Source organism: Vidua macroura, chromosome 7, assembly GCF_024509145.1.
Source record: "Vidua macroura isolate BioBank_ID:100142 chromosome 7, ASM2450914v1, whole genome shotgun sequence".
NCBI lineage: Eukaryota > Metazoa > Chordata > Aves > Passeriformes > Viduidae > Vidua > Vidua macroura.
Window position 1 is genome coordinate 26,728,064 of NC_071577.1, and position 25,208 is coordinate 26,753,271.

General features: G+C 44.5%; 1 protein-coding gene across 7 annotated transcripts in view; it reads left to right on the forward strand.

The window, feature by feature from the left end:
• BIN1 (bridging integrator 1) overlaps nucleotides 1–17,911 on the forward strand; it is a 90,434-nt gene extending 72,523 nt beyond the window's left edge. For 4 of the 7 annotated variants that reach the window (XM_053982404.1, XM_053982405.1, XM_053982406.1 and 1 more), the window contains 7 exons: nucleotides 1,029–1,157; nucleotides 3,984–4,091; nucleotides 5,644–5,667; nucleotides 9,656–9,748; nucleotides 10,530–10,640; nucleotides 11,088–11,189; nucleotides 14,190–17,911. In XM_053982404.1, coding sequence (XP_053838379.1) covers nucleotides 1,029–1,157; nucleotides 3,984–4,091; nucleotides 5,644–5,667; nucleotides 9,656–9,748; nucleotides 10,530–10,640; nucleotides 11,088–11,189; nucleotides 14,190–14,297 — 675 coding nt within the window. In that variant the 3' untranslated portion in view covers nucleotides 14,298–17,911. The remainder of the gene's footprint in view (nucleotides 1–1,028; nucleotides 1,158–3,983; nucleotides 4,092–5,643; nucleotides 5,668–9,655; nucleotides 9,749–10,529; nucleotides 10,641–11,087; nucleotides 11,190–14,189) is intronic. The other 3 variants (XM_053982408.1, XM_053982409.1, XM_053982410.1) reach the window with 1 other exon arrangement.
• Nucleotides 17,912–25,208: the final 7,297 nt, after the last annotated feature.

A 25,208-nucleotide genomic window follows, 5' to 3' on the forward strand; every position in this document is an offset into this window, starting at 1 on the left:
TCTGGGTCTTCCTGCCTTGGATGCAGTAAGAAGATCAAGTAGCTGGAGAACTTCATTGTAAATGGAAGGCATTGTCATTGCTGAGCACTGATGTGGTGCTGGGAATTCGTATGGCTGATTTATTCCAACACAGCAGCAGTTCCTCAGAGTCTGATTTGATCTAGAAGTTATCATTAAGCCCTGTTCACAGCAAAATATGAAAAGTATGGATGGGTTGATCTAGGCAGGACCTACCATAACTTCCATGGGGTTGTGGATGCAGTGTCAGGCTGAATCTTTAGCATGATGAGGGGTAATAGAATGGTTAGAGTTACAGGGTTGAGGTGGTTTTATGTATTCACTGGGATCTCCATTTGGAAACATGACTTCATTACTGTCAATGCTCACTGGTGAAACTGAGAGCAGAGTTGGGCTTACAGCAGTCATGGCTTCTCAGGGGTTTGAGTTGTTCTTGCCTAAAGCCGAGATGCCATCAAGAGCTCCTGCAGACCTTTCTTCCAGCACACTGAAAACCAGTGCACCAGGGAGCCAGTAGTGGGCAGGTCAGTCTGTCCTCATGGCCACCTGTCCATTGTGCGACAAATGTTCTCTCATTCCCTTAGGTACGGTAAGTATGCAGAGGGAGGCAGTGCTGGCCTGTTCTGTTGGATCATGTTCTCAGTAATTGATCTGCTCCCTTCCCAGTGGTTCTTTTGAAGGTTGCACATGCTTTAATTATGTATGCATGTCCTGTCAATGCATATTAATTGTGTTACGCTTCTCCTCTGCAGAGGGAAACTTGCCCACGGCTGAAGTGTAACTAATGATGCCAAACCTTCTCTGGAGGCGTGTGGTTATTTATTTTGTTTTGTTTCAGTTCAGCCCTTCACCCCTTCCCCTCTCTCTTCAGATGGACTTGACTGGACCCTGCTCTGTGCCAGTGATTGTGATTTCCCTCACCTTCAGTTTTTGTGACTAACCTGGTTCCTGTCTTTGGTTTTTTTGGGTGTCGCCGTCTGTGCTGTGGCCATGTGCTCACTTGCATGCAGTTGAGGAAAGGGCCTCCGGTGCCTCCGCCTCCAAAAGTCACCCCCTCCAAGGAGATCAAGCAGGAGAACATCATCAGTCTGTTTGATGACAATTTTGTCCCCGAGATAAGTGTGACAACCCCTTCGCAGGTTAGCTGCTATGCCCTGCCTAATTTTTCTCTGCCTCTGAACTCTTCCTTCAGACCATTCTTCTCTTTGGAGGTGTCAAGCCATGAAACCTGGTCAGGTGAAGAAGGCAGGCAAGCTCAGCATTGGACCTCAGAAGACAAAGGATTACTTAGGTGCTGACTTAAAGGGGAGAGTACCTAAAAGGCAGTAACAGGTTGCCCTTTGAGAGCTTTCATTCATAGAAGAAACAGGAGAAATGCACCTGGTCAAGATACCAGAAAGTAATTTCTGCATTTGTTCAGCAGCAGTGCACGTAGATTATGACTCTCTTCATATCCTGTAGTGTGCTATGCTTTCTCCAAACCCACTAATCCTGAGTGTGGATGAAACATTTTTTTTTCTGCTCATGTACATCCCTAACTGCTGACCTTGGCATCTCTGCCAGTTCTTGGAGAAGACAATTTTGTGCTCTCTGTGCCTTCACCCACAGGCTTTGTAGTTTAAAGCCCATGTCTGCACAGGAAAGGCCAAAAGGAATTGCCAAAGTTCTCTGTGCAGTTAGATGGGCAAGACTGTGCCTGTAGTTAAGTCTGCTGACACAGTCTGTCAGTATTGTCAAGTGGCACCTTCTGAAGCCCTGAAAAAGGTAAAAAAGTTTTAAAATTATGGATTTTCCTCTTCAGTTTATCTTTGATTTATGTCACTACTAGAGAAGCTGTCCAGGTGGGAGTTCTCTGTTGGATCTAGGAGAATGGCAGTCCTTATGTATATAGGAGCCTGACCAGATTTCTGGCTGTATCATGAGATACCTGCATCTGCTTTATTTAAATATATATATATATACACATGTGTATATATATTTTCCCTAAATGCTTGTTAAAGCACAGATCATATCTCTATCAGTGCTCATCTGTGACTCATTCCCTAATTTCTTCTTGCATCACGCTGCTCCATTGCCTGTGGTTTGCCACCTTCCACCCAGCTGCTGTGGGGCAGAGATGAAGTGGGGAGGGAAGGAAGTCCATGTTAGATTTGGCATGGCAATAGATAAAACTTGCAGAGTGGAGAGATGATTTGACATCAGTGTTGGAAGGCGGGGACTGCAGGCAGCTGAGCAACTCCTTATCATCATCTGTGCTTCCTTCTCCTGTTATTGTAATGGACAGCTCTGTCTGCCCCATGGTCTCTATCATGTGTTTTCATGTGAATGCCAGCCCTTCGGCATATTCTGCACCTGATCAGTGCTCTGAGCCAGGATGGGATCTGCTGTGACTTTTGACCAGATGGGAGTTCTGAGGGGGGACTGGTTTCCAGAACAATCTTCACTGAAGGGCCCAGCAGCCCCTGGCACTAAATGTGTTGCCCAGGGCTATTCCTGTCAGATGTCTTAGTTCCAGTGAGCTGTCTTGTGGAAGATTTGGGTAAAGGCAAGGAGTGTTAGCCCTTGCATTCAATGAGACAGGTAAGACTATTCTATGGCTGCGGCCTTTGAGGTCTCACTACTAAACAAAGCTAAAGATTGGGGTTGTAACCTCTCTGATGGTGGCTTGGATGTGCTGGAAGAGCATACTAGAATGCTAGTTGGTTTTTGCATGCTGGTCAGGACTCATAATTGTGAGATGAGAGAGCTTGGTTCCTTGTCCTCATCCTTGTGGGTCTCAAGAAGACATGATCATAAGGCAGAGAAAAATCTGTAAGAAAATTGGGGTAAGAGAAAATTAGAAGAGGTGAAAATGGTGTTGATGTCGGTGGTATTCAGAGGACTTACTTTAAATGGTGGCGCTTGCTACTTTACAGAAGCTTTTCCATTGTGGGATTTTCATATAACTGTGGAGTTATATGAACAACTAATTTTTTGTTATTGAAAAGGTAGCTGAAGCAGTAGGGCCTACTTCAGCAGGGAGGTGGGAACGTCATAGGAAACAGGGGCTGGGAGGTCATAGGAAACAGGGGCAAATCTTCCTGACTTCCTGGAGACAGCAGCTTCCTCTGAAGCTGAGTAGAAAGCAGTATATTGTGTTTAGATTAAATCTAAACCACCAAAGTGATAGTCCAGTATTAAATGCTAATAACTTGTGTCCTTTGTAGTGACTTCTTATTAATGGTAATCAGCAAATGTTGGATCATTGTCTCTAGGTAGAGCATTATTCACTCAAAGGGAGTTATTCTGATGACTTTGAATAAAGTAGCAAAGCTTCTCAAATGTATGCTTTTTAGAAGACTTATGTGTGTAAGTTTATGGGATGCCTAGAAATGAAAACTATTGAAAATAGCATTTTTGAGTTCGGGGGGATTCAAATCCCTTAGCTAGGATGAGCTGCCATATTTTGTGTTTCTGACTCAGAAGGCAGGAGGGAATTAGCAGCTTTGGGAATTAGCTCTGCAGTCTCTCAGACTTCCCTTCCAGCAGTTTGAGTGGTATTCTGCCTGGGTTTTTGCTCCTGAGATGGATTGTATGGATGGGAGGTCTTTTATGTGTAGGTGAGGAAGATGGTCTGTCAGTGTAAAGGCAGCTGTGGGGAATAGAGGAGCAGCCCTTCTCACTCATCAGTGGCCATGATCCCTTTGACCACAGCAGATCAGGTGCTCACACCATGTCAGCTCATTTGGCTGGGTGGGAAGATGAATGAGTGCTGTGGAAAAAGCTCAGATTTGTTTTGCAGGGCCCTCATGTGAGCTGCCTGTGATTGTGGGCACCAGGCAGTCAGGACTCACATCCAGTGTTTGCGCTGCCACCATTTCTTCTGCGCTTGCAGCCTCAGCTCTGGGATATCACACACCCTCCCTCCACCATGCACACGCGCGTGTCTAATGTTCATACTACTTTTCTCCCTCACTGCTGCCAAGTTTGATGCCCCTGGGCCCTTCCAGGAGGGAGCCAGCCTGTTGGATCTGGATTTTGATCCCATTAAACCAGATGCCACTGTGGGGAAGACCCCCACACCCGCCTCCCAGGTTGGTTCATATTGCCATTCCTTCTCCCTTCATAACTGACTTGTGACCACCTGAATGATAGCATGGACCTGAGCTGTGGGTGGCTGGGCCTTGGGTGTGGGTGCCCAGGATGAGGACCTTGGTCTTCTCTGCTGGATGTGCAAGTCCAGGAAGAATCAGGTGGCTGCTGGCCTGGCCGCAGTCAGGCACGAGGTGTTTGTGGGGTGCTTGGGCTTTGCTCTGATGATCCACTTAATGTATGTCCCTCCCTGGAGCAGCATCCTCTGTATGCTGTATGTATTTAAGTTGTTGCTCTGTGATGGGAATTCATCCTGAGCTCTGTGCTCCTGGTCTAAATTGCTCTCAAATGGATTTTTAATTAACAAGACACTGATAATCTGCAGTTACGTAAGATGAATAAGACTGTAAATGGATATTCAAACAATGTGAAGCCCTTCTTTTTCTGTGTATGACACAGCCTGCATTCATAGTTGAGAAGCAGCTTCCTGCCTGTCACAGTGTGGTATCAAGAAGGAAGATGCCTAATTCTGTTCTGGCCTGTACCTGGTCCTGTCCTCTGTCAGAGGCAGGTGGACTGTGCCTCATGCTATGTCTACATGACCGGAGGCTTTGAAGTGCATCCAGGATATGGTTGTTGTCCTCACTGCAATTTTTCCATTTTATATGTATGAACTGGCTATTTTTTGCCTGTGGATGCCACTAAAGTTTGTAATAAACATAACTGGGTTGTTTATAGTACATCTCCAGTATCATCATGGTGAGTAGGTCTGTATGGCACAGATTTTTGTAGGAATAAGACCTCTTTTGTCAGGGTGATCAAACATTCGGCATTTGATTCCTCTAAATTAAAATACTGTATCTGCAACATACTAGTTATTATCATAATTTGATACAGATCAATATGGCAAAGCTATCCTTTTTTGGAACTTTATGTGGGTACATGGGTATTGTGTCTACTTGCCTTCAGGACAAGCTGCATATCAGGATAAGCTTTTTTTAAAAAAAAAAAATTACTTTTTTTTTTCTGAATCACCAGTTAGAACTCAGATAGTTGGCTATACTGACATAGGATACAAGTATAAATTTGACTTAAAATGGAATTGTTATCCTTCCAGCAGCAACAAATATTACAGTAGGTAGGTTTTTCAAAAGTGCTCAGCAATAGCATATTTAGTGTTCTAATATAATAATTATTAGCTTCAGAAGTCATTAAAAGAGAGTCAAAAATCAATAATTTCTACCTAGTTATCAAAACAATCAGATTTATTTCTTATAAGGTGGGCAGCATAGCAAAGTGGTTAAGGTATTTTACTACTAATCCAAAGACACCACAGAATCATAGAGCGTTAAGGGGTTGTAACAGACCTTAAAGATCTTCTATTCCCAGGGATGTATAAATTCATGTAGTAACAGATATTTTCAAAACATGCAGAGATAAGTGCTGTTGAATGTGTATGTCTGCTTCAGTCTGATCAGTGTCTGTAATGTTTGTACTCACTGAAATAATCATGTATAAACATGTTTTATTTTTGTTGCTCTTTGACATGCTTAGTCTTTACCTTGGGATTTATGGGAGGTAAGAAATTCATACGGCTTTTGTCTCTCATCATGTACTGTTCACGTGCCTGTCTCCTTTCCTTCACTGCTTCTCCTTCCTGCACACCCTAGACCAAAGTTGCTCTGTGTGCTGCTGGACCCACTTATGCACCTTGTATGAAGCCCCAGGGCCAACCACATGTTTGCAAGTCAGTCTGGCACTCTAAGACTTACAATTCTACACTGTACATGCCCATTGCCTTTCCTGCTAACCCACTCATCCTTCCCTTGGCATAATGCTGTGACCTTCACCTCATACTTAATACCACTGTGGCATCATCCTCACTCTCCACAACACAGCATTTCCTAAACTCTCTACATCCTGTTGGTCTTGTGTGCAGTGCATAAATATCTCAGCTATCATAAATGTATCATCATTACTGCCTGTACCATTAGATATGTACACATCTGGAATTGTCTATGGTTGCTGTTCATCAACCATCGCTCTCAGAAAGGCTGATGTGAATTTGCTCACCCTGTGTCGACACTGGAAGTTAACTGCAGGCCCAAGACTTGCCTGGCATCTGCCTCAACCTCAGCTTTGGAGCTTGCTAACAGGGAGACCCTGCACATGCCCTGCATCTGAACAAACACCTGACCCTCATTTATGCCCTCTCTACATGTGTGGCCTGGGCAAGTCTCAGGTTGCTGCAGATCAGCCCCTTGAGAGATATTTCAAGCACAACTACTTTTGAGTCCCTCTGGACTGGCAGCCAGCAATGTGGACAGAAAATCCTTGGTCTGGGTACTCAGGCCTGCTGCTGGAACTGGTTGTATTCACCGAGTAAGCTCGTGGCAGAGGAATTGAGTCCCAAGGGCCAGATCACCCCCTAGAATAAGTCTTGGAAGGACACAACTTAGCCCTGGCCTAAGGACTCACTGTGGTCACTACTCTCCTTCACATGAGCTTGGGTGATGTCAAGGAAAAAAGTTTCCCCTATGTGTTTTATCAGCCACCAGTGTTTAACATCTGTCGTTCCCCTGTATGTGCATTGGTGCATTGTCAATCTGTCATAGGGAAGAAGAGACTGGTTTAGCTAGGAAAAATCTCATTCCTTTCAGGTAAATGGGCAGGGATATGACTGTATCTGATTGAGCTGTGCTTATAGTCTTGGCAGTAAAAAGTGTTTTGGAGCATTTCTTTCATCCTGCAAACTGATTTTACCCAAAAGATAACCTGCTCAACCAGGAAATGCTACTAGTCAAGGTGTTCTCACTGTACCAATTCTCACATTGGCATACCATACACAAAGAGCAGAGCTTCCTAAAGCTGGGGAATCTTCCTCTTTAAGTCTTCTGAAGTGTTTTTATTATAAATGTTCTTAGCTGTTGATGAGAGGAGACTTTTTTTGTGTTAACCATGAGGTTAACAACTGCATAGAAAGTTGAGTGCAGCAGAGCTGGCTTAGTTCTGCAGACTGGGAAATGTGCATTTGGTGTGCATGATACTGCTGTTGGAATAAGCAAAGCTTTTAAACCTGGTAACAGCAGTGAGCAATTTTTCCTCTCCCTGTACTATCTATCCATGACTGTAAATGCCTTTATAGGCCTCGGGATGCCCCACAGGTATAGAAAAATTAATAGTTGACATGGAAATGCCATTTGTTGAAATTCAGGGGATTATTTTAGATCCAGTTTCTCTGATTATTCCATACTATTTTTGCAAATTAGCTGCTTAAAAAAAAAAAAAACAAACCCTCACATTGAGCTCCTTTTCACTTGTCCATATAAAACTCATACTTGGTCAGATAGAGCTGACCTGACATTTGTCCCAGTTCCAGTTTCACTGAACCCAAATGAAAACCTGGGAGTGAATCCAATTAAAGAGGAGAATCCTTTGTAGCATTTCATATGTATATATTTACCTTAGCTCTACCAAAGCTGCTGAGGGAATCCTCTGTAGGATGGGAACAGCTCTGCTCTTGTAATATCTTCTGGCAGTGTAGGCCTGTGGACATGGTGATTGGGAGACATGAGGAAGGATGTGATAGGGGAGGAAAGCATGTGTTAGATGACACCACTGGAGCAGCTGAAGGTAAAGTAATGGATTTTTATTAAATCAAGGATTTATTTCTTTGTTATTGCTGTTGTTATTAGAATGCTGCTTGGAGCATTGTGCTAGTGCATGGCTAGTAGCCAGATGGGTGTACATTTAAGGTTTACCATGGTGATTGCTTTACTTGGGTTTTGGGTTTTTTAAGGTTGGGACTTTTGCTTGGGTTTTGTAAGGTTGGGACTATGAGAACTGCAAAATTAAGGAATCTGGACAATGCCTTGTTTTGAATATGATTGTATGCAGGGCTGTATGTGTCTTGATTTAACTCCAACTGGCAGTGAAACACCACACAACCACTCACTCGTTTCCCTCCCATTGGTGGGATGGAGGAGAAAGTTGGAAGGATAAAAGTAATAAAACTTGTGGGTTGAGATGAGACCATCTTAATTCAAGCAAAATAATAATAATTGTGAATAATAATAAAAAGGAAAATAACAGAGATAAATGAAACCCAGAAAAATCCAAGTGAGGCAAATGAAAAACAGTTGCTCAACGCCAGCTGACTGACGCCCAGCTCATTCCTGAGCAGTGGTGCCTGATCAGCTTTTCCCATAGTTTATGCACTGAGCATGATGGCATTTGGGATATCTCTGTGGTCAGTTGGGATCAGCTGTCCTGGCTGTGCCCCCTCCTGTCCTTGTGCCCTCCGGCTTCCTTGCTGGCAGGGCAGCATGAGAACCTGAAAAGTCCTTGACTTGGTGTAAGCACTGCTCAACACCAACTGCATCATCAGTGCTGGCAACATGATTCTCATCCTAAATCCAAAACATTCCTGTACCAGCTATTAGGAAGAAAATCAACTATCCCAGCTGAAGCAGGACAGCACATTATCAAATGTGTGAGGCATGTAGGCATGTTGAAGCTGGGTATTGCCATGTATTAAAAATGGCAAATCTTGGGAATCTTCCCAGATGCTGCCTGGCTAGTCTCCCAAGGGTCTGATTTGCAGCCTTGGTGCTACCAGATCCAATGTACTTCCTGCATTGTTGCAATTTCTGGGAGGGGCAAATGAATATCTTTAATTTTGTGTTAAAAAGAGTTAATCTGACTCCAGACAAAGGAGAATAAAAATTTGAACCACTGGAAGCCTGTCATAGGAGTTTGGTTGGTCTTTTGTTGTGCACAGAAACCCCTGTCCCCAGGCTTTTTAGAATAGTCTTTGCCAGACAGTGATTTGTGGGTGATACTGAATCTCCTTGGTGGTGGCAGCTTTTGTGCAGTAGAAACTTTCCATCAACACAAATGTGTTACATACCCCAACTGGAATAGTCATAGAAAATTCTTAATAATAGAATATTCACAACAGAATCCAAATTCTCAACTCTTTGGGCCTGTCCAAAATCGAAGGGAGTGAAAGTTAGCACAGTGTCCTGTTTGATTCAGTCCTAATGCCATGTTGATGCTGGGTCTGGACTAAATGCCATATCTGGACACATTATTACCATGCTCTTTTGTTTCTGAGAGTAGGCGAGTACTTAAATATTCTGTGATTGTTGATCCTTGGAAGTAGACTGTGGAGAGATCCTTGTTCTTTGGCGTGCAAGAGAACTTGCATTCTCATACAAGTGTGCAGTCTAGGTGTAATAATAGATACTATGTGTAAAGTGGCTCTGCAGTTTGGATTGTGAAGAGAAAGAAGCACACAGAACTTTTGGTGTTTCATTGATTTCCTCTGAATTACTGCCTACTGCATGGCTGGAGTTGAGGGTTTCTGACTTTGTTGTGATTTCCATGAGTTGCAGAGAAAGGGGGAGACAGAAATGCAGCCAGACCCTACAGTGTCTCACCTGTTAGTCAGCAGACGGCTCAGGCAGTGGCACAGAGCACTTGGACAGGCTGGGCTGCACTTTGCTGCACACTCGTGTAGCTGGAATGAGAGTAACTTCCCATTGGGATGACTTTTGTATTGCAGCCTGCAGAAGCAGCCCGTGCAGGAGCTGAAGCAGCTGGATCAGAAGAAGCAGCTGGAGCTGAAGCATCTAAAACTGAAGCTGACTCAGGATCGGTAAACAGCTCAAGGGACAGCAATCCCTTTTCTCCATCCCTTTGTTACACAGCACATGTGGGAGGCTGGACTGGAAAAGAGCTGTGTAGCTGCTTGGAAAAAAACATTCCTGCTACTGGAGTTACAGTGCTCTTATTCAGGGACCAGACTTAGCTGTTGCATTTTATCTGTGTAATGCTTATGGAGAAGTTCTGCTGGAAAAGTCAGTAAAATAATTGTCCCTTCACCCATGTTTTGAAGTCAGCCCACAGCCCATGCTGTCCTAAGCTGTGTTGTCAGCTGGATTCCCCCTTGCTTGCCATTTACTTTACCTATCCTGTCCTGTGGGCTCTGGGTGTGTCTCCTGAATATCTAGGCTTACTCTCTTTTTGGTGATACTACTGCCCTTTTAGGGGACAGGGATAGGTCTCATGTTATGGCAGCTTTGTTCCTATAGGCTGTCACATTTGAACTGTCTGTTTCAGGAGGGCTCTAAGAGATTGCATTGTGACCACAGCAACTGGGAAATGCCAGGCATTATGGTCTCAGGAAACCTACAACCCATCCCTGCCTTTCTGCAGCCTTAGACAGAGAGACAGCAGTCACCAATCCTGCCTTCTTGATGCTGCCTCTGCTGTGCCTTGGGGTGTTCTTGTTGCTGACTGGTGTGCTGGGAGAATCCACTGAAGCCATGGGATGGTTGGGGTCTGGATCCTCCAGGGTGGACTTGGAGCTTCAGTTTTGGATTATCTTTTCTCAATGGCTTTTTTCTTTTCCTCCCTTGGCTGCCACTGCCTACCAGAGCTCTCTGCCTGCTGTTGTTGTGGAGACTTTCCCTGCAACTGTCAATGGCACTGTGGAAGGAGGTGCTTCATCTGAGAGAGCTGACATGCCCCCAGGATTTCTGTTCAAGGTGAGTGTGTGCTTGTGTGGCATTGATTTGGGAGCACCAGCAGGAACAGAGGACTCTGTGTTCGGGGAAGTTGGAAAGCCTGGATTAACAGAGAAAAGTACAGGACTAGACAGGGAAGTTGGGTGGGTATTCTGAATATGCCAAAGATCACTTGCAGCAAAGGCATGAAGGAAGGAGTGATTTTGGGTGAGGATAAGCCACAAATTTAATGTGCATAAGGGAGTGTGGTAGCCAGAAGGCACTTTCTCCTGAAAGTGAGAATTTACAGCATCTTACTATAGGAACACTTCTCTGTTTTAGTCATTCCCATTTTTTTTGTGTGAGTTCTGCTGAAAGCAGAAGAATAGAAAAGCCCTGAAGAATAACAGGAGGCTCATAACATTTAGGGTGGTTTCAGGTGGCATTATAGGTTTTACTGCTCAAAGTGCTCCTCTCCTGTCCCTGCAGGTCCAGGCCATGCACGATTACACGGCCACCGACACTGACGAGCTGCAGCTGAAGGCCGGGGATGTGGTGCTTGTGATTCCATTTGAGAACCCTGAGGAGCAGGTGAGTGGGGGAGGCAAGGTGTGAGCCTGGGCCAGGTGGAGCCAAGGGGGTTTCCTGAGCTGCTTCTTTCTTCACTAACAGTTGGCTGGCTGAATCCTGAGCCGTTAGTTTGTGGCTGGGAGCTGGCAAGAGAGCCGGTTGGCCTTGAGCTTGAGATTGGCTTCTTGCAACAGAGGGGAGGACTCTGCTTTTTACTGGAAAGTGGAGACATTATCCTGCATAAAGCATGTGGAGTAGCCATGGGTTCTTGTCCCTATCAAAACATTTGAGCCAATACAGTGGCTCTCTTGATCAGGGAGCCCAACAGAGCCCATACTTTGCCTCCTCACTGCCCCTAAACTTGATGCACATTCCCTATGACCACTACAGTACAGACTGTGGCATTGAAAGAAGTGACTCATACTTTATGATGTTTTCTTCTTTTTTGAGCAATGTTGGAGCTCTGAGAAAGCAGCTGGTGGTGGATGATGGCTTGCACTTAAGCACAGCAGTGGCTGTTTCCAAATGACTGTGTTTGGTCAGGAGATGGCAGCAGAATCAAAGGCTAGAACAGGTCTCAGCTCTAGAGAACAAGTCTTGCTGCCCATCTTCAACCTGAATTTACTTGGTCATGTTTTTCTTTCATTTGAGCTATTTCTAGAAGCCTTGAGTAAGTCCTCCTCACTTTGTGTTTGAGGGCACCCAGCTGACAATCTGCAACAGTTTTACTACTTTGAGAGAGGTGGTGAGTTTATAAAATTAATGCTCATGTCTCTGGGTTTCTGTTTGGAAAAGAAAGAGAATTCTCCAAATTGATTGAGCAGTCATCAGCTCTTTGGGTGTGGCCAAGTTCAGATAAAATCTGGATTCCACAAGGGGTAAAAGGAAGGTGATGTAGTTCACTAACTGAGAAAATGTGGATCCTCTTTGTGGCCCAGCTGTTGGCTTTGTGAATTATGGAGGCATATCATGCTGATGCTTGTGAAATGGAGCCATAAAATGCCAAGAGTTCCCACACAGCTAGGGGAGGAAAGGTTTTTGGGAAACATGCACTAATTCCTCCTGGAGACATGACTCCCCACTGGGTGGGACTGCCTTGCACAGGCATTTGTGAACATTTCTTTCTCAGAAAGCTTTCTGGATGGGAAATGAGTGTCAGATTCCCCAGTTTTTGTGGTAGGAGATGGTGTTTATGGAGCAGATGGCGTTTTTGGATCAGTTTTTCAACGCCCTGTGTTTGCACTTTAGCTGGATGTGGGTGCAACAGCCATGAACTCAAGACTCTCCAAGCTGCAGAGGGTGAGCTCTGAGTGTTGCTAACATGACTCTGTAGCTGCACTGAAGCCCTCTAACCCTTCTACAGTGTATCCTGTGCTATAGCTCATTTCCCTAACCTCAACCATACCCAGCCAGGCATTGCTGGCTGCTAACATGTGCATGAACTGTGCACGTGACTGGAGGGAGCTTAGGATACTAGACTGATTCCCATCCCTACCTTGCAGCTTAGGTGTCAGTTTGTGGGTACATCCAGGCCTGGATTCATCTCTCTTGATAGAAAAAAGGGTTGAGGGCAGCAACACTTCTAAGCTGGCACTTCAAGTGATGTGGTTTAAATTTTTTAAGGCCCCATCTGGATCCTTGTGTCTAATCCCTACAGCCGAGGAGACCCTTCGTAGCAGGATGTGTTGGGAGTGATGCATGTCTGCTCTATATACCACAGCACTATGTGCAAGTGGATGAGCTTTTGTGCTTGACGTGCTGTGGGCTGGAAGCTGCCTTCTAGACACTTGGGCCCAGTGTCTTCTGCCTCGTTGTTTGTCTTCCTGATTTATGGCATGTCAATCCTTCCGCAGCCCCTGCAGCTGGCTGCTGCGGATGGGCTCCCATCTTGTGTCATTCCCATGACATCTCCTGAATGTTCCAATCTAAGGCAGCAGTCAGGGCTAAGTGGGAGCTGTGCAGCTCTTGTGCCTTATGCTGCATGCTAAACCCATGGGCTGCCCCACTGCAAATGAGTGGGGTATGTGCATGGAAGGGGAGCTTCCATGGTGGCAGCCTCAAAGCATGCAGAGAATAGAGTGGTTGTACACCTGAGCTGCAAGCTCAGTGCAGCTCTCCCACCTTGAATATATTGAATATCTCCCTCATGTGCCTAGGTTGGAGCGGAAATCTCAATGCCAGACAGCCTGCAGACAGAGGGTGGGAAGTCTGGTTCTGCTCATGAGCAGGTTCTACCAAGCAGGGTTCCTTTTGCCTGAGTGAAAATTCAACTGTGTTTATAGATGTATAGGTTGGAGGCTAGGGAAGACCTTATTGAGAAATCTAAATCATATGTAGCCAAAATTTGGGCATTTTGCTAACCTCACCTTACATCAAACCAAACAGACCGCTGAGTTTTGGGAAGATGGGTTGGGTTCCTCAGCTCCCAGTTCCCATATATCAGGATTTCAGCACAGCAAATAAGGCCCATTTTGCCTGTACCACCTCTAAAATGCCAATCATCTGGGTGCTCTGGCTGGAGCAGGGATGAGCACCTCCTGAGGCTGATTCATCCTTTCCAAAGACTTGTGCCTGGGATGAATGGGGTGAATTACACGCTGGAGGTGCCTGTCTCTTTTTATGGCTATGGAGAATGCTGGACCCATCATGTTTGCGTTGTGAAGGGTGAGATAGGTGATTCCCATCCTGTAGCTCTGGAGTCTCTTTTGGCAGAATTTCTCCTGTGTCAGTGGGTGTAAATTATGACATGTTTCTGTTACACTTGCTTATTTTTCACTGTGTCTTCACAGCCTGGGTCACATGGGAGCTTTGGTATGAACTCTGGTGGGATGTAACCTTTTCTCTGTATAAAAGGAAACAAAAGCATTTTTTCCTTCTCCCCCATACTCCTCCTGGATTGTCTCCAAGCCAAATAAGAGCATGGCTTTGGTAATGTCTTGACACCTCCTTGGCCTGCACTGTGTAAGAAAAATCCCTGCTCGCATCTGTCCCTTAGCATCTGATCTCTGTCTTCTCCTCCAGGACGAAGGATGGCTGATGGGTGTGAAGGAGTCTGACTGGATCCAGCATAAGGAACTTGACCAATGCCGAGGGGTTTTCCCTGAGAATTTCACAGAACGGGTGCAGTGAAAGTCCAAGCCCACCAGCTGCATTTCTGCTGGAAGAAAGCAAGTTTTCTGGTAGATAACTGAAAAAGAACAACAAAAGGAAATGAAGAGAGAATTATGAAGGAATAGAAGCCTGAAAAAAAGTCAACTTTTAAGTTGACACACCTTTAAGGGTGTGATCTTCTCAAAGGGCGAGGTTTCAGAAGTTAATTGAAATTCGAAGTGTTATTGAAATATATACATATTAATAATAATAATAATAAGGCAATTCAGATACCCTCTTCCCCTTTGGTTTAAACAGCATTTGGATTCAAAGGACTGATGCAGAAGCAACTCAATGAGGTTCTTCATGTACTGCATTGACTGAATTGTCAGATGTCAGTCTGATTCCTGGAAAGGCAGTATTTGTCAAATGGCTTGAAAGTAGAAGCTGCATTTGCTCTTGGGTGGGTTAATCTGTTTTGTCTTGAAGGTGGCTTGCATGGCAACCATAAAAAATCAGCCTTCCTTACATCTTCAACATACAGTAGGCCAAACTTTGTTATGCTGTTGAAAAAAAATTTAGTGTATAGTGTTCACCACTACAGTGTATGTGTGTGTGTGTGTGTGTATTTTATTTTCTTCCTTTAAAACAATGTTACATAAACTGTGATTTCATACATGTAAAGATAGAAGAAACTACATGGAAAGGGCATGAAGAAGGTGAAATGTGTGAAGCTGTGCTCAGTCCAAAGTTCTTTCAAATGCGGATACCTAAATCCTCACAGTAGTGTTGGCCTTTGAAATCCAAAGGGGAATGGAGAAATCCAAGAGGTGAAACAAGACAAAACAAACAGATGCCATTTGGATGTCTCTGAAATTTAGGAGAGGGAATCCTCTAGTACACACATCCCCATCCCCTACCCCTCCAGAAAAACCTCAAACCTATTGGTGGTTTCGGAAAAGCTTAGATTCATGTAGATGGAAAATAGCTCTAAAATCTACTGGATAGAAAATTTGCTTTTAAAGACAGAGATAAGGGAAGAATTTTTTTTTTCTGTAAGAATATCAAAGAGAAAACACTGATAAAAAACAAATTACTTTCCATGCTTTTCATTGGCGTTGTTTTTTTGTGGAATTGTATTACTTATTTTCCTCTGAAGAGTTCTGTAAGTGAAATATCGTTAGATCAGCTTTCTCCAGTGCTGTGCTGATGATCAAGTTAACCTCCATGAAAACTGAACTCTTGAAATGCTTGTTTAAAATGGCTGTGTGACTTCATGCTATTGTAATGCATTAGAAAGGAAGGCAAGAATATCAAAGTGTCAGTGTCAAGAAGACACGCTGCAGTCTAATACTGATGCTGAGTCCTTTCCTTTACCTTTCCTTTGCTTCTGTTTGTTTTTGAATTTTGTTTTGGGTTTTTTTTTTTTTTTTTTTTAGTTTAGACAAGCAGATGACAAGGCATATTCTAAGTGCATATTACACTTGTTAATATAAGCCAGTCTGGCTATCCAAGACTCTAAAGTCCCACAAAGGTACTTTATAAACTTTACTTGAATACTGCTGCAGCTGGCAAGCAAGTCAGGCTATTTTAATTTTTTACAGCTTCCCCTCTTCCCCCATGATCATTTTGCCCTGAAGGGATTTTTAACAGTGAGGTTACGCCATGCTCAGGATCACTCTGAAATAATCTTCCAAACTGGTAGGAGTTGGCTTTTGTCAAAGCTGCACAAAATGCTGACAGAGTACTGAAAATCTCACCTTTTCCAGTCTGTTTGGATTATTTATAGAACAACAGAAAAACATTGTAGGGCAAAAATTGTGCTTAAAAAAAAAAACACAACAACTTAGTTTGGAGGAACAGATCTGATTTTGATTAGAAAATCTATTCTTATAGATGCAAGCAATGTTGGAGTTCCTCCTGCTTTCAGCTGGGGAGATGATCCATGCTAGTTATTTACAGCAATGTAACAAGCATTAAATCTGTCCTATATACCCAAATCCCTTCTCTTTTTTAAAAGAAAAAATGTGCAGGTATTTATTTTGCATCACTGTTAGAAACCCCAATAGTATTTAGGAGTAACTGCTCACAATACAGAAGGACTGGACTCCACAAATTATAGTATGGTGAGCTGTTGCTTTAGAATACTGACTGGTTTGACTTTTTTTTCCTTTTTCATCAGGGTTGTCTTTATTATTACTCTTTTTTGTTTTTCAAAATATCTATTTTTATGCATTTGTGACTCCCATTACTCCTTTAAAGATTATTCATATAAAAATATACATTTAAATATACATAGAAATATATATATATAAAAAAGCGGGTTGATCCAATTAACATAATGCTGTCAGCTTGAAATGTTTATTTTTATGCAAAACCTGTGGATAATAGCTTTGTTTTTTTTTAAAAAAAGGACAAGATTCTAAGTTACCAGAGCTGTGATTTTTGTCTTGTAGTAACTGTTCTAGACCATTTAGAAAGCTGTGCTGATACCTAATTTATTGTGGGTTTTTTTTTGCTGTTGTTGTCCTCTGCTGTGCTTGAACCAGATGACTGTCCCAACAAAGATCCTTGTAAGGCCTTTTCATTTTATTGAGCTTGCAGAGCAACTATCCAGTACTGTATTGTCCCTGCAGAAGTGGTAGCACTTCGCAAAAAAGGGATGTTGTTTTCAGGTCACGTGAGTGATGCTCCAGTGTTGCTGGTGGGGAGAGTGTTGTGTCTCTTTCCATTTGCTTCCCCTGACCCCAAAACCCCCAAGCCCCCTGGCTTAGAGCAGGTTAGGGTGGGTTACCTGGATCTTGCATTGCTCACAATGAGTGGTGTTAGCACATCTCAGTCAGGTTCTGAAAATGCGGGATCAGACCCACAGTTTATAAATTGCCTTATGTGAAGGTAGGATGGCAGAGCAGGAAACTCGTAGATGGCAGTGTTCTTTAGAGCCAGGAGATCTGTCTCCTGGGTCGTTCAGCCCCTTGTAAACAGCCATGGCTCCTCCCATTTTCAGTGTTTTTACATCTCCTAAATACCTTGATTCTGGTTGGTATTACCTGGTGAAATGAACTTCCCCTTTGGTTTAGATCTGATTCAAATAGAAAGAGGGACAGTAAACTCCCAAGTAGGCTGTGCCCTTCTGGCTTTTCAGTTTGCAGGCTGAACTGAAAAAAACTGAGAAAAAGTGTAAGGGTCACCTGAGACAATTTTTTTTTTCCATTTTCTCAGTGGAATGAAAAAGGGAAAAATTGAAACAAACAAATCCTTTCATACCAAAATGAAAAATTAATTTATAGGCTTGCATTTTAACAAATGGTATGTCTTGGGCTGTAACAAGTTGCTTTGAAGCAAAAATGTGAAAACTTCTGTTTTGAAAATGCTGAAAGAAAATGTTTTAATGTTAATAGTCCTTTTGCCTTTGCCTTTTTTCTTAATCTGATGACTGGTTTCAGTTAACTCTAAACTGTATTTTTTTGCAAACACATTATCCAGTGAAGAGAACCCAAAGAAGCCCAGTTCTGCTCCACTGACAGATACACTGGACACATTTCAGGGATTACTTGGTATCTGGCCCATCAAAGCTGCTGTTTTCCCCATTTAATAATCTTCCACTTGATTGTTCTACTGGGTGACAAATAAAAGCATCTCTCATCCCGTGCCATTGACTGGTTTTGTAGCTGAACTTAAAAAGACATTCTTGCTCTGTTGGCTTCAGTTTGGTTACAGATTTATGATACTACTCCAGTTTAAGCCTAATCCTAATATGAAGTGGGAATTAATATTTACCCAACTGATGAGAAAGAAATAAGGCATTGTTTCTTATCTCTTTTTCTATCTTAGCACTGTCAGTAATGTATCTGTTAGAATTAAGGAAAAGTCCCAGGGTGTGGTGTTCCAGGTGAGACTCCCACAGACTCTGTGCTATTTTCCATGGGAATTCCTCAGCTGTCTGCTTTTATCACCTTTGTTTTGCTTGGCTGTTGAGGTGAGGCAGTAAATGGGGTTGTGCAGGTTCATTTCCAGCTGCTCCAAGCTGGTACTGCTTTGTGTGAATTGTGCCACAATCCTTGAAGCTTTGTTCACTGTTGCAGAACCCTTTCCTGTCCCACTATCCTAAGACTGTGGCCAAGGCAGAGAGCCCCAGGTCAAAGGGAACTTGGAGTAGGAATGAGGACTCCAAATTGGGATGCCAGTTCAATTAGGTTTTGCAGTAGCCTCTTGGAGGGAAAAGGCCCAAGGCTGAGGAGGATGGAGGGATGATTAATTATCTTCATTTTGGTTTGATGCACTGACTCCCTCACCTCTTAGTTCCAGGGAGAAACTCTGTAGGGCTGAGAACAAAATATGAATAGCCAGGATGTGTATGTTCAATCTGATAACAGGTGCTTCTTGCCTGCCAGTGGCAGTGAGTTCAGAGCTTCCTGTTTCCTGCCCTGTGCCAGACAGATGCAATGCTCTTCCAGAGATATTTTGGATGCTGTGCAGTCAATGCCCCAAAAGACTGAACGTCCTTGTCTGAAGGAGGCAGAGGTGTCTCTCAGCCTTTCTAGGAAGACCTATGGATCTCCCACAGACAAGGCCTGTGTGCATCTAGCACAGCTGCCTCTGATTTGAGCACTGGCCCCATTCTCCAGCTCCTCTCACTTCCCAGCCTCTTTCATGCTCTTATGGATGATGGCAGCATTGGGCATGTCCCACCAGCAAAAAAAGTGCAAAGCTAGAAGATGCACAAACGTGTCCATTAGCAAATCCTACACGATGCAGCTTGATAGTGCTGATATCAGGAAAATAAGCAACAGCTTTTCTTCTCTGGGCCACCAAAGGGAATCTACTCATTGCCACACAGGTATTGTCACACCCGGTACTGGTGCAGACACCTCTCTGCTTGCATGCTCTGGTTCACGCCTTTTTGCATAACTTCTGATGGAAGGGAGTCCTGGGTGGTGCCCAGAGCTGGATTGTGTCACCAGCCCTCACAAACCATCAGGTCTAGTTGACACATGGGGGCTAAGGATTAGAAGACTCTTTTGGAAATTTTGCTTATGAAATGAAATAAACTACAGCTGTGAAGACTGGTCTGTATAAGCTTGTACTTTGATGTGTCCTATGGCTATAATTCCTTCACCTCCTTTTGCAACTTATTCTGCTATTGTGACCCTAGTCTGCATTTCATGTAGAAGGTCCCTACTTGAAACTTGCCAGATGCAGTCCTGGGCTTATTGCTTCTCTTTAGCTGAATTAAGTGGGAATGACTTTGGCAGTGTATTAGCAATCTCTTTTCCTTCTGTTAATTCAGTCTCTGAGTTTAATCACAATGACCTGAAACATGTTTGGGGGTTGAGTTGTTTTTTTTAATTAATATTTGTTTCATTTAATCAAAGCTGAACAATTCCCACTGTATTTAGAGCTGTGATACCCAGTTCCACAAGTACTAGATGAATTTGTCCCATCTTGTTTCTTGGTGATGTTCAGAAATATAATTTGTGTCATCCTAAATCCTGTGTCAGTTTCTCTCTCTATTTTTTTCCTGCCTTTATACTAAGCTGAAACAATTCAGGACATTTTTTTCTCTCAGCAGAGGTGAGTAGCTTCATAGATGTTTGGTGTCCAGGCACCTTTAACATTGGGAATTCTTACAAATACATGGGATGGAGCAGGTGATGCTGGTGCATACAACAGCAGGGTAAGTAAGCTGTTGTAGCAGCTGTCTCTGTTCCAGTTGATTGTGACGCCAAATGAATGTAGTGTAAAGAAGGATTTGAGATCTTTCCTTTTTATTAGCTACTGACCCCAAAGTGATGTGACCTTCATCCTCTAAGGTCTGTTGGTGGTTATGACACTGCAAGGGCACTCTGTGCCACCTGGCCAAACTTTTCTCAGCTCCCTCTGGCCTGCTGCCGCACCTGTGTGAGCTCAGTTCCCAGGCTGGTTTTGGGTTCTGCTCTTTAAATTGGACATTTCCTTTGTAGGTAGAAAGGGGCTGTTTGTGCCTGTCAGCCACAGGGACTGAGGGACAGACAGGTTTAGAGGGATTCACAGTTCATAGCTGACTGGCTTTGGGGCCTTTCCCTTGGATGCCTGATTCCAGACAGGTTTGGCACAGCTGTAAATTGGTGCCAGTTAGCACTTGGATGGACTGCCAGAGTCCACTGCTTTAGGATGCAGCTCCACAAGCCCTGGAGCCAGCTCAGGGAGCTGTCTAGGCTGTGCTTGCACCATTCCTTTACTTCCAGACAGCCTGGAGGGTTTTGTGCCTTTTAGCCTCACCTCTATGGCATTGGGATGGACATGAGTCACTTCTTGTGGCAGTGGGAGAGCAAGAGGCAGGCTGTGCCCCTGGAGCTATCACTGCAGTTTGTGACTCAGGCTCTGCCTTGGTGTGGTGGCTCCTGAGCTGGGCCAGCCCTGCTGCAGATGGAAGCTCACAGGGCAGGAGCAAGACCCAGAGGCACCCTGTGCATGCCTTCTGCTTGTCCTGCCTCACACAGTTTCATTCCCATCACCCAGAAATGCGAAGGAAATGGGAGGGGAGAAGACATCCGTGGGACGACAGTGGGAGCAGTGAAGAATTCATTGTCAGAGTCTCTGCTCAGCTGCATAATTCATTCCCAGTGATGTTTTGTTGCTCCAAACAAGCAGCAGTTGGTGTCATTAGCCATGTGCAGGCTGTGGCCACGTAAGTCCTGGCAGCACATCTGGATCACACCCAAGGGGCCATGGTCCAACCTCAGTGGACCTCATCACACTGAGGGAAGACTGGGCTTCCCTCTGGGAGCACAGCTGGAGAAGGAAGCCTCTAAGATGGAGGAGACACATGTGGCACCAGGTGAGACTGGAGTCTCTGGGAGTGGCAAGGTGGAAGCCAGGGCATTCTGTGCTGCAATGGACTGGCAGTGACTGGTGTCAGTCACTCCACAACATGCCCACATGAAGGGACAAGTTGGTACCAGAGCTGTCCTTCAGTAGGAGCCCATGCCACCATGCCCCATGACAGGAAAATTGAGCCCCTGTGGGCAGCTGGGAGTCAGTCCACAGCAGTGAGGAGGAGAAGATGGGAGTTTGGGGCAGCATTCAGCAATTTCTCCTGTTTGCTGGCTGGGTGAAGCTGGTGCCCTTTGCAGAGCAGAATTGCTGCTTCAGCACGTGGAGGAGCCTCTGCTGCGCAGCCCAATCCACAGAACCATTAATAACAGTGCGGGAACAGGAATTCAGCAAGTGCCCATGATTAATTAGCTCATCACAGGCAGTTAATGGCCAGGCTGCTCTCCTTGGCCCTGTGGTGCAGGTAATGGAACAGGCATGGCTTCCCACTGGACAAGGCGTAGCCCCCTGCCAGGAGCAATGGGCAGACTCTGTGAGCTGTTCTGATCTGCTGCTGAGAGGTTTTGGGTGAGATTGTTTCTTTGGATGCTGGGGAAATAGATCTGTAAGGGAACTTGTTAGTTATCAAAGTCAGGTAGGCAACTCTGGCACAGCCCCAACCTAATATCAGCTTTTTTTTCCTAGCACTGATATTACCTCACGTCCTGCTTGTGCTCCCTCTTACTGAGGCTGACTTCTTCACATGTACTGTGCTTGTCTCAGCACTTCCTCATGAATTAATATCTAGAAATTAAGGTGCCACCTATGCTGCATCAGGCACTGGAGATGACAGAGCCGTGCTGTAACAAGGACATGAAAGCAAGTCTGCTTTTTGAAGTCCAAGTGATGAGGAAGCAATCTTTTCCACTAGTGACCCTGTCAGGGAGAGGGCTGAGCTCCACCAAGTGCAAGTGATTGCCTCTGTCTCAGCTGCTTAGTAATAAGATAGGAGAAAGAAAAGCTCTAGCTGGCGTACAAGGTATAGAAATTAAATTGCACGTGTTTTCATCATTTGAGCAACATGATACAGCCCAAGGTGTGAAATGAATGTGATGGGACCGAGACTGCTGCTGTGCTGCCAGTAAGGAGTGCAAGCCTTGCTCTCCGTCCCAAAGGAACATGATCATGTGCCCCTTTAGAGCACATTCTCTGACAGTCACAATGATGCCTATTACAGCAGAAGTGAAGCATGTCTAGAAACCCCTGTGCCACAGACTGTAATTTCTCCTATCTCCAATTCAGAGACCTGTGAGAGCCTCCTGGAGTGACCTCTCCTCTCTAATGTCCAGGATTGCCTCTGTGCATCTCTATTAGAGGCCTCCAGGAGAGAGCTGACTATTGATTTTGCACCAAGTGCTGTATTTGCTGTTGAGGGCGATGCTGCTTTAGGAGTGAGCTGGCCACACGGAGGCACTCGTGACATCCATGAGCTCCCTGTCTCAGTATGAAATATCCCAACGGTCTAAAAAACACTTTCTGTATGCCAGACTTCTGGTTGGCTCCCCAGGGGAAATCTGAGAAAAGCTCAAACTGAAAAAAGCTTATCTGTGCTGGGAGCACAGTGTGTTAGTGGCTGGGCCATGGCATTGTGCTTGATGGTCACATTAACCAGAGATGCTTCTAGCCCTCTAAGAACTTTCCCCATAACACACAGCAGAAGCTGGCTTTGTTCTTCTGTGACAAGTGGTCACCTTCCTAAATCCTCAGCAAGTTTCACCTGGAGCCATCCATCTCCTGCTTGCTAAGCCCTCCTTCCTGGAGGAGGCACATCAGGGAAGGCTGTGCCTCTTGCCCCACAGAGGCAGTGATGTACCATACCAGGAGGACAGGTATTTAATTTGCCTTGCTCTGCCCTATCTGGCAGCTCCCAGCATTGCTCTCTGTGTCTCAGGCTTGCTGTTGTGGCTCTGGCAAATTGTTGGTCTTTCCCATTCAATACAGATGTTTTTGCAGGACTGTAAATTACTCCCATCCAATAACTCTTTTATGAAGCACTTTTTCTCCACACAGTAAAGAAAAATGCAACTGAAGAGGTAATTAAATGTTTACTGTTAAGTACTTTATGTAATATATACTGTAGCTCATTCCATCCATTAAGCAATCCATTGAACTCCCTTTAACAGCATTATTGTCTATTATTAGGTTAATCAGCATTCACATCCTCTAACTCTGCATTTCTATCTAATTAGCCCTTCTTTCTTACTTCATATTTCTGTTTAATTAAGCTCAGCATCAGAACTGAATTCCCTGTGCTCAGCACTAGCAGAGGATTTGATCCTTTCAATGTGTGAGGGTCCAAGGGCCACCAATTTTTAAGCAGCCTCCTTGGATATGTGCTAAAGTTTTCAGCTGAAATTTTCCAGAGTCAGTCCCTGCTTAACTCCTGAGAAATTTGTGTTGGTGTAAGAAGCTGTAGGTTTGTGACCTTCTCAGTTATCTCAGGTTATCAAAGAGGTCCCATAGGTGTGGTGGCTGCCGCTGGTGTGTCTGCAATGACCGCGTGCAGCATGCAGGCACTGCACGTGCCTGGTCATGCATTTCCTTTACTTCCTGACTGGGAAGGCAGGGAGTCTGTGTTGTGAGGGGCTTGCACTTCACTCTGGATGTTGGGGTAAGTAAGGATCAGCACTGGGAATAGCTCATTTCTTACCTGACCAGGGCAAAAATGTTCATGCTGGTGCTGTTGCACCTGCGCTGGGCTCTGGGGGTGGCGGGGCAGGACACAGTACCTGCCTGTGATGGGGATTGTCAGTGTGCACCAGCTTTAGGTGTAACTCTACAGGCCCCATTTGACAAACCTCTGCAGAGCTGCTCACACTTTGATCTGCAGAGGGGTGCACTTGGAAGAGGTGAGTTTGTGGGCTGGTGGCCCTGACCCATGGGATGTGTGGGTGTGAGGAGGCTGTGACACGGCACGAGGCTGCCTGGGGCTGCTGCGTGTTGGAGCACTGCTGGGACCTGAGCTCACATCATGCCTGCTGATAACACACTCTTTGGCACAAACACCTGCTCTGCTCTCTCAATCCCCAAGCCCTGGACTCTGCTACAGGAGGCTGTCAGTTATAATCTCTCCCCCTCAAACGTTTTTGGGGATACCCAAGGCACACACTGTGACAGCATCACTGAAAAGCAGATTAAATAGCAGACAGGGAACACCTTGCTTGTCACCACTTAGCATCCAAGCTGCAATAGCTTTGAGGAATTGTCTGGGCCCTTCCAGAGTCCCTGAGCAGCTCTTTTTCCTAGTACCAGTCCAGAACAATCAGCAAATTGAGTTCTTTTTATTAACTTTAAAAGAAGACATTAGCCTCAGCCAGGAGAATAAAACCAATTTATGAGGCAATTAACTCTGCAAAAACATTTCAGTCTCTCCAGAGCAGCCATCTGAGGAGCATCTTATTCCAGCTGCACAGCTTCTTCCGGCCTTGGGTTTACAGCACACTTCATTTATCATAAATAATAATAATAATAATGAATAAACAAATAGCTTCCTGATGAGTGTGTGAGACAGCCAGGAAAGTCTTCTCTGCCTGAAATTAGACTATGTTTTTGACTTCCTCCTTCCAGGTGTCATTCTTGTGGCCTGTTGCTTGCTTGTGATTAATTTTGATACTCAAGCTCTTTACAAGCAGTATTATCTTATGTGGGCTTCTAGTGGGATCTGTAGCAGGGTTAGGTACAATTCAAAGGACCTGGACTACACAAAGGTGCCATAGCAGCAGACTCAGAGAGCTCTGTGTGTGTTTTCCAAGTCCCTTTGTAGAAATTGCAGCTTTCTCAAGAACTGCCTATTAATGCTGGAAATTTGGGCAAAAGCCAGGAATGGGGTCTCCCTCTGCCATTATTGTTCTGCTACAATAAGTTCTGGGTGAAGAAGGTGATGTAGGAATGAATGTGGATTGGAATTAAAACAAGTTTGATTTTCTATTTCTGGGCTAGCCTGAGACTTTCAAATTTGCCTTAAAAGCAAATTGAGATTAAAAGTTAAAGCTCAGTTTCAGCGAGCTGATGCATAATACCAGTCTGCCAAACACAGAACTCCTATTTTCTGCATTTTCCTGTTCCAATTTTTCCATTTTTATTATAAACATCTAT